At 42.9% G+C, this 15,779-nt stretch overlaps 1 protein-coding gene across 1 annotated transcript in view; it reads left to right on the top strand.

Moving 5' to 3' along the window:
* Nucleotides 1-5,468: 5,468 nt before the first annotated feature.
* The window catches only part of LOC124861912 (NALCN channel auxiliary factor 1-like), a 35,040-nt gene continuing 24,729 nt past the window's right edge, over nucleotides 5,469-15,779 (top strand). The window contains exon 1 of the mRNA XM_047355878.1: nucleotides 5,469-6,859. Coding sequence (XP_047211834.1) covers nucleotides 6,173-6,859 — 687 coding nt within the window. The 5' untranslated portion in view covers nucleotides 5,469-6,172. The remainder of the gene's footprint in view (nucleotides 6,860-15,779) is intronic.

The following is a 15,779-nucleotide window of genomic DNA, read 5'->3' as shown; positions in this document are numbered from 1 at the left end:
GTCTTCAGAAATGTCAACAGCGTGTCTTGGGACTCACTTATATGTTCTAACCTTCATCAGCATCGCCTCTTGGGTGCAGGTGAGCCGCCTGTGATCGGCCTGAATATCGTTGTGTGGAAATAATGCATGACTACATTTTCAAAGTGAAAGTGATGAGGTACCTGTTTCTAACTGTGGTGGGAATGATGGTGTCTTTCCTATGGGGTTTATGTTGTTTTTACAATCATTGGTAGCTACAAGTATAACATATACTTACAGTTTAGGTGCATTTAGCAAAGCAATAAAACACTAATCAAAAAAAGTTTTAAAGAGTGAGGGAGAAATTGGTGCTTATAAAATATCTGGCCCAATAAGCACTCTGTAATCCATCGCCCACTCTGGACTATTTCTAGGTGATTCCGAGTGAGTGTTTGAGTGACAAGCTTTAATTAGAGGTACTCAACCAGTGCTCATTCCCACATAGCGTTGCAAGTGTGAAGCCTTGACAAGCCCGACTGTTGTCCCTCTGAAACAACTTCCATGGAGCAGATCACCAGCTTTGCAGAAATACTCCAAGAATATAGAAGGGCTTCACTAGGCTGGCTGTAGCGGGTCTCAGCGAGCACACCGGACGATTGTGCAGAACGTTTGGGATGGCAACCAGCAGCAGCGTGTACTCAGCAGGCAACCGGAGCCGGTTTAGCCTAAACCGGCTCAGTTATGGTTGAGGTGCAAACACACCCTCCATTTCTGCTACCTGTATGACCCCTTTTCTTTTCCAATGGTTATAATCAGTCTGACAGAGGGAGGTATCCCAATCCTTGTGGTTTTTAGTATAACAATGACCATCAGTGGGACCCTTTGCGGGGTTCCTTGTGACGACATTGTTGTTAATAAGCGCAGTTTAACTAAATAATCTGAACTGAAAATATCTGTGTAGTTATGCTGCTATAGGCTTAGGCTGCTGGAGGACTTAATGACCACTTTCACCCTCTTCGTTACATTCTCACACTACTCTCCAATTTTGCATTATTTGCTGTTATTTCAGCTTTTAACTTTGTTCTCTCTTTTCTCTTCCTAGAAGCTACACCTGGCCTGGCCTTTGTGTATACCTGTGACACCTTTCTGGAGAGGGGAATCGTCCGAGCTTCTTCTGGCAACAACTTAATGCTCACCTTCAACAGATGATCCACATTGCCCTATCTTTTAGTGTTTAACCGTTTCTCTCTCCTAGACATGGCGATTGACTGAGCTTAACTGTAACAAACTCTATGTGCTCTCTTTCAGACTCTAACCTCCATTAACATTTACTTTTCCTTCCCATAGAAAGTACTCCTGGATCAGTGCTTCTGTGTTCTTTTTGTGTCTCTGCTCTGTTCTCTCAAACCCCCAGTCGGTCGTGGCAGATGGCCGCTCACACTGAGCCTGGTTCTGCTGGAGGTTTCTTCCTGTTAAAAGGGAGTTTTTCCTCTCCACTGTCGCTACATGCATGCTCAGTATGAGGGATTGCTGCAAAGTCAACGCCAGGTACTGTCCACTGTCTCTACCTGCTCATCCAGGAGGAGGGAATGCTGCAAGTCACTGACTGGATGCAATCTGCTGGGTTTCCTTAGATTGAAAAACTTTTTATCCAATTTGAATAAATAACTGAATCTGACTGCACTGTTCAATGGTTACGATTAATTGGAATGTATGTACCTGACTTTTATGAAGTGCCTTGAGACGACATGTGTTGTGAATTGGCGCTATATAAATAAAACTGAATTGAATTAGAAACACAGCCTGCATTTTTAAAGCACTACATAAAGGTTATTTTCATCATGTTTTATTGTGTGAGTCAGTTAGAGGGCCTTGCAAAACTATTCATACCCCTTGAACTTTTGCACATGAGTTTTGTGACAGCTCAACACAAAGAAGTCCTCTATTGCGATGTACAAATGAAATTAAACATGTGGTGTCCGTTTTAACTCCATCCATCTTCCAGTCAGCTCCGACCAGCTACTGTGTCCCTGCTGAAAAAACCCATCCCCACAGCATGATGCAACCTCTGCCATGCTTCACATTGGGGATAGCTAGTTAAGGTTCAAGTGTAAGTATGAGCTCCACTGTTGCCATAACCATCTTGGGTCCTTCTCTGATTAATGCCACTAAAATACGTTAACGTTTTTGGCTGTAACTTGATGAAATGCGGAAAAGTTCAAGGGGCATGAATATGTTTTTGCAGAGACAGAAAATAAGGTCAGTATTTCTCTGAAAACTAGCCACTAAATCTGAACTGAGCAGCAGATGGTTATGTAAAATCATCAGCCATATGCTGCTGAACTGCATCTGCCGGAACAATATTACAAAATAAAACAACTACCATTAACTCCTCCATAGGGCTGAATGTTTTTGTGTGCCTTGTTTCGACCCAGCTTGATTTTATGCTTAGCAACATTTTTTTCTTCCTCTTAATTTTCTCCCATGTGGATCTGAACGGGGAAGCACCAACAAAACAAGATTTAATTGCGAAGTACAAGCTCCAATCTTTGTGGGAACATTTTAGCGCAGTCGCTCTGGCTTGATGCGCCCTTGAACGACGGATGCGGCGATTGCTATGCGCACACATAACGTCAGAGTTGAAGAGGCTTCGTCAGGTTCACGAGATTATAGGAAAAACATACCAGGCGGCGGATATCAGGCGTCGAGACCTTCAAAATAAACAAAGCAATGAGACGAAAAAGCACAGGTTGTCCTCACATGTGAAATCTGAAAATTTGATGAGCTGTGAGACATTAGAGAATATTTTGTTACATTTTTCATTACGTTTATAATATGTAGCACCCCTATAATTAGCCAAACTATATCATCAACATTAATACCTTGGAGGCTTTAAAACAGAGCCGTAAAGGGAATGATGCATTCAATTTTCCTTGGGAATCAGAATTTCCACTTTCCAAAATTGTTTCAAGTTTTAGTCATACTGTTCCTACAGTTTAAAGTCTTTTTAATGGTTTTCTTCAGCTGTGTGGAGCATAGAGTAACACAATGCACTCCCTCCCCCACCTGTGCTAGCTCATACATGGAAACCAAACAGACTGGTTTTGAAATAATATTTGTTCCTACATCTCTTCTTCATTTACCTTTTAAGATGGACTAAAAATAACTCATAAAATATAAAATATCATATTACATAATGTATGTTATTAAGCTAAAGTAAATACTTGTTTGCTAAAATTACACAATCATTTATACTCTACTAAAAATGCTTTTATCTTAAATAATGCATCGACTATATTTGTTTAGCTACTGGATGGAGAGACGCAGGGGACTAAGGCAAATACGAATGTGAACCTGATTTCTTTTAAATATTTTAACTATATTCAAATCATTTTAAGCTGAGCTTTTTGCACATTATCCATGTTTGCCATTTTATGGGAGCAGGATCAAAATAAAAAAGTTTTTTTTCCCTTCTTGATCGTTTGACATTTTGTTTGCCAATGCACTGTAACCGCTGGTCATTCCTGAAGAAGATTATCAAGACAGAAGGTAAGTTCTTTATTCAGAGGTTTCGTTCTTTTCTATCTATTTCCATGCACACTTTGGCTTTTTTGTTTGCTTGTTATGTTTGTTTCCATTTAAAAGATATACAGGAACATCCCAAAAAATTAGACTATCGCGTAAAAGTGCAATATTTTTTGCTAGTCATCTCAGAAAGTGAGACTCATATATTATATAAAATCATTACACATAGAGTGATATATTCCAAGCCTTTGTTTCTTGTCATTTTTATGATTGTGGCTTACAGGTAAAAATAACAAAAACAAAATTGAGTGTCATAGAAAATTAGAATACTGTGAAAAAGTTCATTATTGGACACTCATGGAGTCACACCCTAATCAGCTAACTAACTCAAAACACCTGCAAAGGTTTCCTGAGCCTTTAAACGGTCTCGGACCATAGGCTACACAGTCTTCGACACACTTCACAAGGACGGTAAGCCACAAAAAGGTCATTGCTGAAGAAGCTGGTTGTTTACAGAGTGCTGTATCCAAGCATAAAAACAGAAAATTGAATGGAAAGAAAACATGTTGTAGAAAAGGTGCACCAGCAAAAGGGATAACCACAGCCTTGAGAGGATTGTCAAGCAAAATTCATTCAAGAAGCTTCACAAGGAGTGGACTGAGGCTAGAGTCGGTGCATCAAGAGCCACTACATGCAGACGAATATTAGACAGGCTACAAATACTGTATTCCTTGTGTTAAGCCACTGCTGAACCAGAGACAACATCGGAGGCGTCTTACCTGGGCTAAGGAGAGAAGGAGCTGGACTGTTGCTCAATGGTTCAAAGTCCTGTTTTCAGATGAAAGTAAATTCTGCATTTCATTAGAAAATCAGGGTCCCAGGGTCTGGAGGAAGAGTGGAGAGGCACACACTCCACGTTGCTTGAAGTCCAATGTGAAGTTTCCACAGTCAGTAGGGTTTTCTGTCATCTGCTGGTGTTGGTCCACAGTGTTTTCTGAAGTCTACAGTCAATGCAGCCATCTGCCAGGGAATTTTAGAGCACTTGCTCCCCTCTGCTGACAAGCTGTATGGAGATGCTGATTTTATTTTCCAGCAGGACTTGGCACCTGCCCACACTGCCAAAGGTACTAAAAGCTGGTTCAATGACCATGGTGTTCCTGTTCTTGATTGGCCAGCAAACTCCCCTGACCTGGACCATATAGACAATCTATGGGGTGTTGTCAAGAGGAAGATGAGAGACACCAGACCCAACAATGGAGATGACCTGAAGGCAGCTATCATAGCAATCTGGGATTCCATTACACCTTCGTAGTGCCACAGGCTGATCGCCTCTATGCCACAGTGCATTGTTGCAGTAATTCATGCAAGAGGAGGCCCAACCAAGCATTGAGTGCATTGAAATGGGCATACTTTTCAGAAAACTGAATTTCTGATTAGAACATTCTTTTTTGATTGGTCTAATGTGATATTCTAATAAATGTTGGGTTTTCTTTACCTGTAACTTGGAAAAAAATATGTTAGAGGTTGCAAAAGACTTGAGACATTACTTATATGTTTTTGTAATTGTAATGCTGTTGATAGAAATCGCACATTTGGCCAGGTTGTGTATCTTGGAGTGAATTTGAGTTTTTTATGATTTTTCTTTTTTTTCAACTTTTAGCATAATCAAGCACTCAACAGATTATTGTCATTTTCCACTGTTGAAAACATTTCAGAATGTCACGTTATACTGCTTTTTAGGTGAATATATTGTTGTGTGACATAAATTTATCAATTTCCATAAATGGGATGGAAATAACTAGTAAATACATTTTTGATACCTAAAGGATACCTAAACCCCCCTCCCCACATCTCAGCCATTGAAGAATCTTATTTACATACATAGAAAAAATAAACTTTTTGATTATATTTAAGGGGTTAAAAATAAAAAAAACATAATTTTTTTAATATGGTGATAAATGAAATTGAAAACATAATTCACACATATGTCTCTGAATCTTTAAAACAGTATTTTTTGTGTTCAACGAACACAGTAACTCTCAAAGGTTAAGTTTAGTAACTCGTGTACACTAAAATGACCCCATCTGTAGACCTTAAACAAAAAAAAAAAAGGAAAACAGCAACTTGTGAGACCTTATTTTGAAATTTACAACCGGAAATGATGCTACGTGTCTTGGTGGAGTTGACGCAGCCTGCTGCAAACACACACCGTCTCTTGGCGGACATGGCGGCAACTTGATGAAGATGGCGAGGGCTTAAAAAGGAAAAAAGGCGTCTGTAGCAGGCTGTAGCTAGGCTCCATCCGCCGACACAGAAAGGCAGCAGTCCTTCGCCATGTTGGAAGACGATAGCGCCCTTGTCCGCGCACGACCGAGGCCGGGGAAAACGTAAGCGCGTCGGTGAGTGTTTCTTAAAGCGGAGTCGCGGCTACGCAGAGGAGCGGAGCGGCGCCGCGCGGCAGCTCGGGGCGGACAGGAGGACAGCCATGGAGGATGCGGCCCGCGGTCGCAGGAGTCTGATTTCCCACCCAGCCCACACTCATTTGGATGGGAATTACCGCTGAATGCGACGGAAAGCCGGGACAACCCACTAGCCGACTCTTGAGGGGAGGAAAACGCGATCGGCTCCCGACGTCCATGACTGTTGCGGCAGAGGAGCCCCCACGGTGGAGTCGGCCGGTTCCCAAAATATGACCAGGGGTGCTGGGACGTGTCGGCAGCAAGACGACGACGACGGCTTCCAAATCTGGCTAGAGCCCCCCCGCGACCACCAAAAGCCATTCACCGACTCCGAGAGGGCGCAGAGATGGCGACTGTCCTTGGCATCCCTCCTGTTCCTCACCGTCCTCCTCTCTGATCGCCTGTGGTTCTGCGCCGAGGCCAGGCTGACCCGAACCCCGGACAAGTTCGCGTCCTCCCACCTCCGCTCCCTTCACACCCACTCGGCACACATTAGCCCCACAGAGAACCCCCACGCTATTTTTCTAGGAAACTCCACCAAACATCTGTGGCGCCTCGAAACTCGCCACCGGGACAGTTCGTCCGGCGACTGCTTCGCCTTCGCGGATGCGGACGACCTGTGCCGGGGCCTTTCTGATAATCAGGGGTCGCAGTTCGCTAACATGAGCGACTTGTACCTGTCCTTTTGTAACTCCTACTCCCTGCTGGATCTGTTCGACGGCTCAATGAGCCCGGACAACCTGAACTGCAGCGTCCAGGCGCTGGAAGAGGGCGACACGACGCGATGCGGCGAGTGCGTCCAGGCGTACCAGCGCTACGACCAGCACGCCCAGGAGAAATACGAGGACTTTGAGCTCCTGACTCAGAAATACGAGCCGGGGTCTTATTCGGTGAGGACGTGCATGGAGCAGTGCAAGGTAGGTGGAGGGAGGGGATGGAGGAGGGGTGGAGGAGGGGGTGATTTGGTGGCCATCTGTTGATTTGGGCCCGGATAGATGCCAGTTTTGGTCCTCCTGCTCCTGTCGCCATGGAGACGGATGTCAGATCCAAGGAGACTCCCGGTCTCATTCATCTCCTCATTGTATTTAGGCCCCATGCTAATGTGCAGATGAAGGCCCCGCTAGTGAATCCCTTTTTAGCGCATAATCTGCCATCGATTTGCGCGATAAGAACTCCCTCAGCCTATACATAAAATCGCCTTCACAATAAGGCTGATAGCCTCTGCAAACATCCCTCTGAGCCCTGTGTGTGCGTGTGTTGTCGCAGTCCGACAGGTGTTCTTCGTGGCCGCCCTACTCCACATCGAGTGCAGTTTCATTAAAGTCAAGAGGTGGTTTCCCTGCCTAATGTGCCGGAAGTCGTTTTTATGTTTGTTTGCACATAACCAGGCCGCCCGTCTCCGCTGGGCTTGTTTGATTTGCCTACAGCTCTGTTCAGCACCGCGGACAGCTCCTGGCTGCTGCCGCTGCTGCTGCTGAATAGCGCTACCCCGGCTCCATTCACAGAAGCCTTGGCCAATCCCAGGTGGCCTCCATTCACCCAACTAACAGGCGGGGGCAAAGACAAAAAAAAATAAAATAAAATAAAACAAGCTTTGCCTTAAACGCGTTTTTATTTTTTAGCCTCTCTAGGTTGCCTCTCAGTGTTTGCAAAACTATTCCCATCCCTTAAAATGTGACATCATGCTGGGGGGGGATGTCTTTTTTGAATGGCCTTTGTATTTGCAACATGATGCTGCCACCACCATGCATCACCATGAGGGTTGTATGTTCAGGGCAATAAACAACATTACTTTTCAGCCACATTTAGCATTATGAGCAGCGCATCGTTTTCCACGTGCACAGCCAGTTGTTGTCCTGTCAGCAGATTCTGTCAGCTGAGCTGTGGATCTCTGCAGCTCCTCCAGTGTTCGCCATGGTCAGCCACATTAAATCCCAATAAGATATGTTCGGGTTTGTGCTGGTAAAGGGACTAAATGTGAAAGAAGGGCAACTTTCAAAAAGCAGAACACTGCACTGATTTGGATGAAATACAAAGAACCAGGCTTTATCAAAGTAGTAGCTATTTAAAATCACATGCTCTTTTTTAGAGTCTGTATAAGTATAGAACAGCTCGCTGGTTTCTTGGGAGCTGAGATTTAGTTTTCCTTTTGATTTAAAGAAACCATATAATATCTTTTCTTTCATGTTCTCTGTTTTCCTGAGCTGAACGGTATCCCTGACCATGATTTCATGTTTCTATCCTCCTACAATCTTCGGTCCATTCTCTAAGCGCAGCCCTTGGCATTTGTAGGGAAAACAGTCATTTAGTCACGCTGCTAATTTCTTTAACAGTGACCATTATCCTTCACCTACCTTGATTATAGGTTTTCTTGGGGCCGTTATGTGTTATAGAAAGAGCAGCATGACTCAAACGATAATGTGGAGCTCTGGTGGAGTTAATGGCTACCTGCCTTGGAGAGGGTTAGCAGTTTAAGTTGCCTCAGACGGATACGACGTGTTTTCCATGTAAGATCTGCGGCCCCACCGAGCTGCAAAGTGTGAAAACATTAAAGAAATGGAGCCATGCCTTATTGTCTCCCTCGATCTTTGACATTTGGCATGAGCCGGACATGGAGAGAGGCATTTGGTTGAGCGGGAGCATCTCCGGTGGTCCGCAGGTGGTGCTTTGATTCCTCTAGCCTGAGGTGGAACATCACACGGAGAACACGGCCCACATTGCTGTTCCTCGCAATGGGATCCTCCATCGCCTGACTCTCTGGAAGCCAGCCATTCATTCATTCATGCTGACAGAACATTCAGAAATCAGAATTGAAGCACTAAGCAGAAGTATTTCCCAGCTTGCAACATCAGAACAATGAAGCTTCTGACATTAACAAAGCCTGGCACTGTTGAGCCTTTTCAAATGTAGCGTTATTTCACTTGCAGAGTTGTGATATCCCATACAGATAAAACTGACATAATATCTCAGACATGACTATGGTATCATGACTTTCTGAGGCGCAAACTAGGGCTTAACTCTATTACAAAGAAATCCTCTACACAAAGGCTGAGTGCTTTTGCTTGATCCAGATGACAAAATTCTGCTTAATGTGTCTTGCAAAAGGATTATACTGCAAATTTATCCAGGTTTTGTCACATTTCAACAAGCATTACTGTAATTAAACTTAAGTGTGAAAATGAATAAAAATGATAAATGGTTTTTAAAACTTTTTCCTAGAAAAAATCTGAAAAGTTTGCTGTCCATTTGTAATAAGGCTCTTCATCTTGGTACCTCTAAAGAAAACCCAGTGCAACAAGTTGCCTTCAGAAGTCGCCTTATTATTTTATGGCGTTTCTCTGTGTATAATTTAATGTTGGTCTAAATCTAGCAGTTCAGTGAAGGCTTCAGAGGTTTGTTAGAGAACAGTCACAAACAAACAGCATCATCAAGGCCAAGGAACAGGGCAGATGGGTCAGGGATGAAGGTGTGAAGAAGATTAAAGCAGGAAAACCAGAAACATATTTTGGGGGAAAAAATTAAATAAGCTTAACATAAAAACTGAAAAGTTCAGTCATATTGGCTAAAACAATTAACTCAGCGTCAAGTTTTGCATTTATTGTAAATCAGTGGGACTGTCTGTTCTGGTGTTCATTTAAACATATACTCTTTGACTAAACCTGAAAAGGTAATACAATATTTGATTGCTAAAATATATAGCTGCAGCTCTAATGGGAACTAAATAAATAAACTAAACAGGTGGACATTACAATAGTCTGGTAATAATGAATAATACCGTTTTTGGTGTTTATGTGAAGATGACATTTAGAGTTCTGGGAGACGATGGAAGCCCTGAAGTTCAGTTTGTGTCTGCCCTTGATGAATCATGGCATTATTTACTAGATAAAGATAGTTATCTTTAGAACTGAATCATCTAGCCATGTCTTGAAACATGAATTAATTCCACAGAAAAATGTCTTCAAGCTATATGCTTATCTAAAGCCATGTTTGTCTTATTATTTGTGGCTTTTGTAATATTGGTTTGCGTAGTTTAAATAATTATTACCACTTATACTTAAAGTCATGCTAAAAATGAAGCGCACCCACTTTCATTTCTACAGTTTTACTAATCAAGACATGATCTAGTCTTTACTAGTTTCTATAATGATTTAAAACCAAGCACAAGTATACAAACTACACATTGTAACTGTTTTTCTTACTAAACAAATGAAGCCAAATAGTGCGTGGAAAAACTACAGGGGTTGGACAATGAAACTGAAACACCTGTCATTTTAGTGTGGGAGATTTCATGGCTAAATTGGACCAGCCTGGTAACCAGTCTTCATTGATTGCACATTGCACCAGTAAGAGCAGAGTGTGAAGGTTCAATTAGCAGGGTAAGAGCACAGTTTTGCTCAAAATATTGAAATGCACACAACATTATGGGTGACAAACCAGAGTTCAAAAGAGGACAAATTGTTGGTGCACGTCTTGCTGGCGCATCTGTGACCAAGACAGCAAGTCTTTGTGATGTATCAAGAGCCACGGTATCCAGGGTAATGTCAGCATACCACCAAAAAGGACGAACCACATCCAACAGGATTAACTGTGGACGCAAGAGGAAGTTGTCCGAAAGGGATGTTCGGGTGCTAACCCAGATTGTATCCAAAAAACATAAAACCACGGCTGCCCAAATCACGGCAGATTTAAATGTGCACCTCAACTCTCCTGTTTTCACCAGAACTGTCCGTCGGGAGCTCCACAGGATCATTATACACGGCCGGGCTGCTATAGCCAAACCTTTGGTCACTCATGCCAATGCCAAACATCGGTTTCAATGGTGCAAGGAGCGCAAATCTTGGGCTGTGGACAATGTGAAACATGTATTGTTCTCTGATGAGTCCATCTTTACTATTTTCCCCACATCTGGGAGAGTTACGGTGTGGAGAAGCCCCAAAGAAGCGTACCACCCAGACTGTTGCATGCCCAGAGTGATGGTTTGGGCTGCCATATCATGGCATTCCCTTGGCCCAATACTTGTGCTAGATGGGCGCGTCACTGCCAAGGACTACCGAACCATTCTTGAGGACCATGTGCATCCAATGGTTCAAACATTGTATCCTGAAGGCGGTGCCATGTATCAGGATGACAATGCACCAATACACACAGCAAGACTGGTGAAAGATTGGTTTGATGAACATGAAAGTGAAGTTGAACATCTCCCATGGCCTGCACAGTCACCAGATCTAAATATTATTGAGCCACTTTGGGGTGTTTTGGAGGAGCGAGTCAGGAAACGTTTTCCTCCACCAGTATCACGTAGTGACCTGGCCACTATCCTGCAAGAAGAATGGCTCAAAATCCCTCTGACCACTGTGCAGGACTTGTATATGTCATTCCCAAGACGAGTTGACGCTGTGTTGGCCGCAAAAGGAGGCCCTACACCATACTAATAAATTATTGTGGTCTAAAACCAGGTGTTTCAGTTTCATTGTCCAACCCCTGTAAGTGCACCCTCGCTGCTTTCAGAAACTTTAAGAGAGAAAGTAGCAGCCCAGGTCAGATGTTTTGGGGGCGCGTGTTGTAGCAGTATAGCTCATGACCTATATATGTAGGCCTCAGTTCTCGACGCAGCCGTCACTGGTTTGAGTCATGACCCTGGCGACCTATGCTGTATGTCCCCCTCACTTCCTCTCTGCTGACTTTGGAAAAATAACAAACAATATAGGCTGCTAATGCCGGCAACAAAAGAGCAGTTTTGTCAGCTTGCTGCTCTGGAACATGCAGGTATGCCTCAACCCAATGCTGAGGCAGAAAGACATCAGCAATGACGTTAAAGAAGTAAAGGTTGCAAGACAGTTACAGAAGTATTTCCAAAGAATTTAGTCCAACATTCGACAGGGTAAATGATCATAAAAGCAAAAATGTTTAATGCCTTTACCAATCTTCTAAAGCGTGGACGTTCCATTGACCCCCTAGTCCCCTTCCCATGACTCTGCAGATCTTTGCTGTACTTATTTGGTTGCAAGATTACGTTTCAGCCAGTAGATGTCACTATATCATATAAGTCCCCAATAAGTGTTTTTTGTTTTCAGAAAGAAGTCTTTACAGAGGTTGTAAATAAACATGCCAACATGTGCAACCACCATGTTTCCTCATGTGTTGCATTATAAGTTATTTTACTGCTATTCAGGTGTTTTCTCAGCTCAGTTTTACTGCAGAACATTAAGTCGTATTTTGGAAAAAACAAAGCTCAAGAAGTTGGGAAACTGTATGAGAAAGGTCTGTAGCTACAGGAACTCCTCCAGCTGTCTCTTGGCTACCCCCACAGAGTAGCCAGGCAGCATTACTGTCAAAATGTCTACGTAGGCTGGGAAAATTGCCCTTCACTCAACAGTCTGCCTTGTTTGTTGTAATTACTGTAATAATAATGATCTGGAACAATGCAAAAAAAGTCACCTTTTTAATCAAATAAAATCTACTTGTCTCCGGGAAAGACCCCCTAACTATCCCGACCGCCATATCTTCATTTTGGATCTCTCCAGGAGGAAAATGTCTCGGCGCCTGCCCGACATTATCTCTGCACGAGACCAAAATACCCGCACTTTTTCATAACTCATAATCATTTGACAAGAATAATGAACTGGCAGCGCAGGTGTCTGCACCCCGATCCTCCGTGGTAATTTTACTCATTTGTGGATTTAAAAGTCATCTGCGTGGCTAAGTAATCACAGAGTTGGTGAAACTCAGCAGGTCTTGTCTGCCTGCTCTGCTGCTTCTCCTAAAAGCTCCCTTTACCCCCCTGCATATTCCTGCCACTTCTGACCCCGCTTTCACTACTGCATCAGTACTCCAATCCCCCTGCCCCACACATTATTTATATCAAATTGAAAGACTGATCTTAGCTAGTGATGCGTTTAAGTGAGAAGGAGGACATAAGCCACGGCATCCTACCTCTCCAGATCCGCGTCAACCACAAACATCTGCATTGATCTCAGCTCTTTTCTGAGGGACAGGCAGCAGCGATATCAGGAAGCTGATCCCTATTGATGTACACTGAGCACTCCACGTTTCCTTGTCCTTTATTTGATAGTAGGCAGATCCTGCGACCCAAATAGGGAGAGTGGCTGAGCAGTGATGTCTCCATCTGAGCCTGTCTGAGTGTGCCACATGACCTGTTTGTTTTAGAAGCATACCGTGTCTTGCAAATCTATTCCTAGCTCTAGCCTCTATGTGTTTTGTCACGTTGCAGCCACAAACCTCCACTGTAGTTTGTTAGGATTCAGTATTACCCTCAACACACTGTCCCTATGGTGAAACATAGTGGTGGTGGTATCATGTATCATCGACAGCGGCAAAAAGTAAATACCTACAAACTGTGTCATGCGTTTGTGTTCATCTTCCTTTACTCTAAAACCCCTTAAATAAAATACAATGGAACCAATTGGCTTCAGAAGTTGCCTTATATGGTCCAACAAATGATTGTGTCTGTTCTATGAAGGCCATAAAGGTTTTTTTAAGAGAACATCAGTGAAGAAAGACCAAGAAAAACCAGGTCAAGGAGAAAGTTGTGTCGAAGTGTAACGCAGTGTAGGTTGTTGGTACCTTACTAACAGCCAACTGGTCTGTGCTTTCAGTAGGAAACAAATATGTCTGCTCACATTCAGGAAGCTTATCAGAGGTGCGCAGAAAGATTGTGCTCCTCATGCATGTATTTGAAGGACTTAAATTTATGAAGGGAGCTTAAACACATTTTATGTAGTCAATGATTGATGTATTTATTCATACTGTTGAACATTGGACTTATTTTAATTTTGTTTATAGTTTCCTGAGGTTTCAATGGGTCTTTTCTGGTTAAATGAAGTATGAAAAAAACAGCAGATTTAACTGCAGTTTAGTAACTCCTTGGTATACCTTGATACTGGTAGTGTTAACTACTAGTCATGACTCTAGTTCTACGGAGTTGCCTCCTCCTCAGGGAGAAATGTTTGATTTTATGTTAAGAAAATATAGACCTAAAACCATCCAGTGCATAGAAATAACAAAATTTTATGAAATGCCTAACAATCAAAAATCACAAAAGATTTAAAATCCTGCTTATTAAATTATAGGTTTAATATTATAACAAAGGTTTCTACTGGGGATAAAGGTGATTTGGGAGTTTCCGCCCTACAGGTAAGCGAGGCGGACCTCGCTGTGTGCAGTGAGAAGCAGAAGACCCCTCCCCGACTGAACGTGGCTGAGCTGGGCTCTCCTAACAATAGTTAGGGGGAAGGTTATAGAGCACAGACAAGGCTCTGACCTTTGGTCCAGACATGGACAGGTTTTAAAGGAACATTTCCCCATTACCCAGACGGTAATGGGCCAAAAGGGTTTTAAGAGATTACCTCCTACCCAGTGAGAAACATTTGATTTTATGGTGAAAAAAACGCACCTTGCCTTGCCTTACCACTGATTTGGGTTTCATACATTAGGTTTCATAGTGGACGCACTCTCCAAGCAGAATTCGCTCCTCAGTATGAAGAACATCAGCCAATGTGGCGTCTAGTGTTCTATGTTTTACACATAACTGAACAAACTAATATTGCAGAGTAAAATGAATCAAATGTTCACACTTAGTTAGCATTTTACAGTTTTTAGTCGAGAAGATCCACCACCTCTATTCGATCTACAGTTTTATAGCTCAGCTTATTCTTTATGGGGTTATCTATCACTAATGTCCCACTCTGGTTCGAATATTATCAATTAACAGTGCTGCGTGGCTCTTAATTACCCTTTATTACCAATCCTTCTACTGTCACATCAATATACATATTAAATTTAGACAAATCTTGATTTTTGCAGTAGTTTATCATCTTTTACCTCCGTGTTGAGATGTGTGCCTGTCTCTGTGTTGTTGTGGTGAGCCCTGAATGCTTTCACCAGTGTCTGGCTTCAGTTGGCCACCATTAAACATTTACAAGCTGGGGGACATAATGGAGCATTAAGCAGCCAGAGAGACACCTACTTTTGCTAAAAGGAGAACAAGTATTTCATTTACATTCATCAGAAATCTCAAAGGAATACTAATGCTGTTTTGTTGGCAGCTGTGGTGAATTCAGTTTGGAAGCTGATTATTAACCTTAAATCTTTCGAAACTGTCAGAAAATCAGCTGGTGCCAAATTTTGCAGTAGTAGCTTATTGGGATACACAGATATCTCTAAAATGATCTTTTTATTGATGGTTCTGGAGTTGCTCTGAAGTTAAATCAGCTTGCTGGTTTGATTCTGGTTCTGGCCGGTTGATGCATGATTTGTGTTGCACTGATTTTGCCTGTACTCATCAAACCGACAGTGAGAAAGGAGGGAGATCACATGCAGGAGCTGCAGCTTTTATTTGCTCTCCCTCATCCCACAGAACCTCCCACTTGACAAGACAGAGAGAAAGATGAAGTTACACTCAAATGTATCCTTCATGTGGCTGTATACAGTGCCTTTCTAAAGTATTCATGCTTTTATGAATGTGACATGTTACAACCACAAACTTTAGTTTTTGGGGGTTTTCTGTGTGTCTGCTCGGTTTTCACAAAGCCTTCTGACCATTGATGACTGACAGACTGGCACAGCCCATTGTCCTGCCTGACTGCCTCTGTGTTTACGAGAGCCAAGCAGCGTTGCACTCACATGGGTTTTCTGCCAGTGCGGCTTCCTGTGGCTTTTGTGGGTGCTGACCTTGGAGAGGGATTTGTCCCAGCGCGATGCCTGTCCCACTCCGGGACAGCCACTCTTATGAATGGGCCGACCCCTAAGCTGAATGCTAATGAGGATAGGGGAAAGGAGAGGAGAGAGGATACTGCTGCAGTGCACTGCTTTACAGCT

Source organism: Girardinichthys multiradiatus, chromosome 24, assembly GCF_021462225.1.
Source record: "Girardinichthys multiradiatus isolate DD_20200921_A chromosome 24, DD_fGirMul_XY1, whole genome shotgun sequence".
Lineage (NCBI taxonomy): Eukaryota > Metazoa > Chordata > Actinopteri > Cyprinodontiformes > Goodeidae > Girardinichthys > Girardinichthys multiradiatus.
The sequence above is the reverse complement of the archived record's forward strand: the minus strand, read 5'-3'. Positions and strand labels throughout refer to the sequence as shown.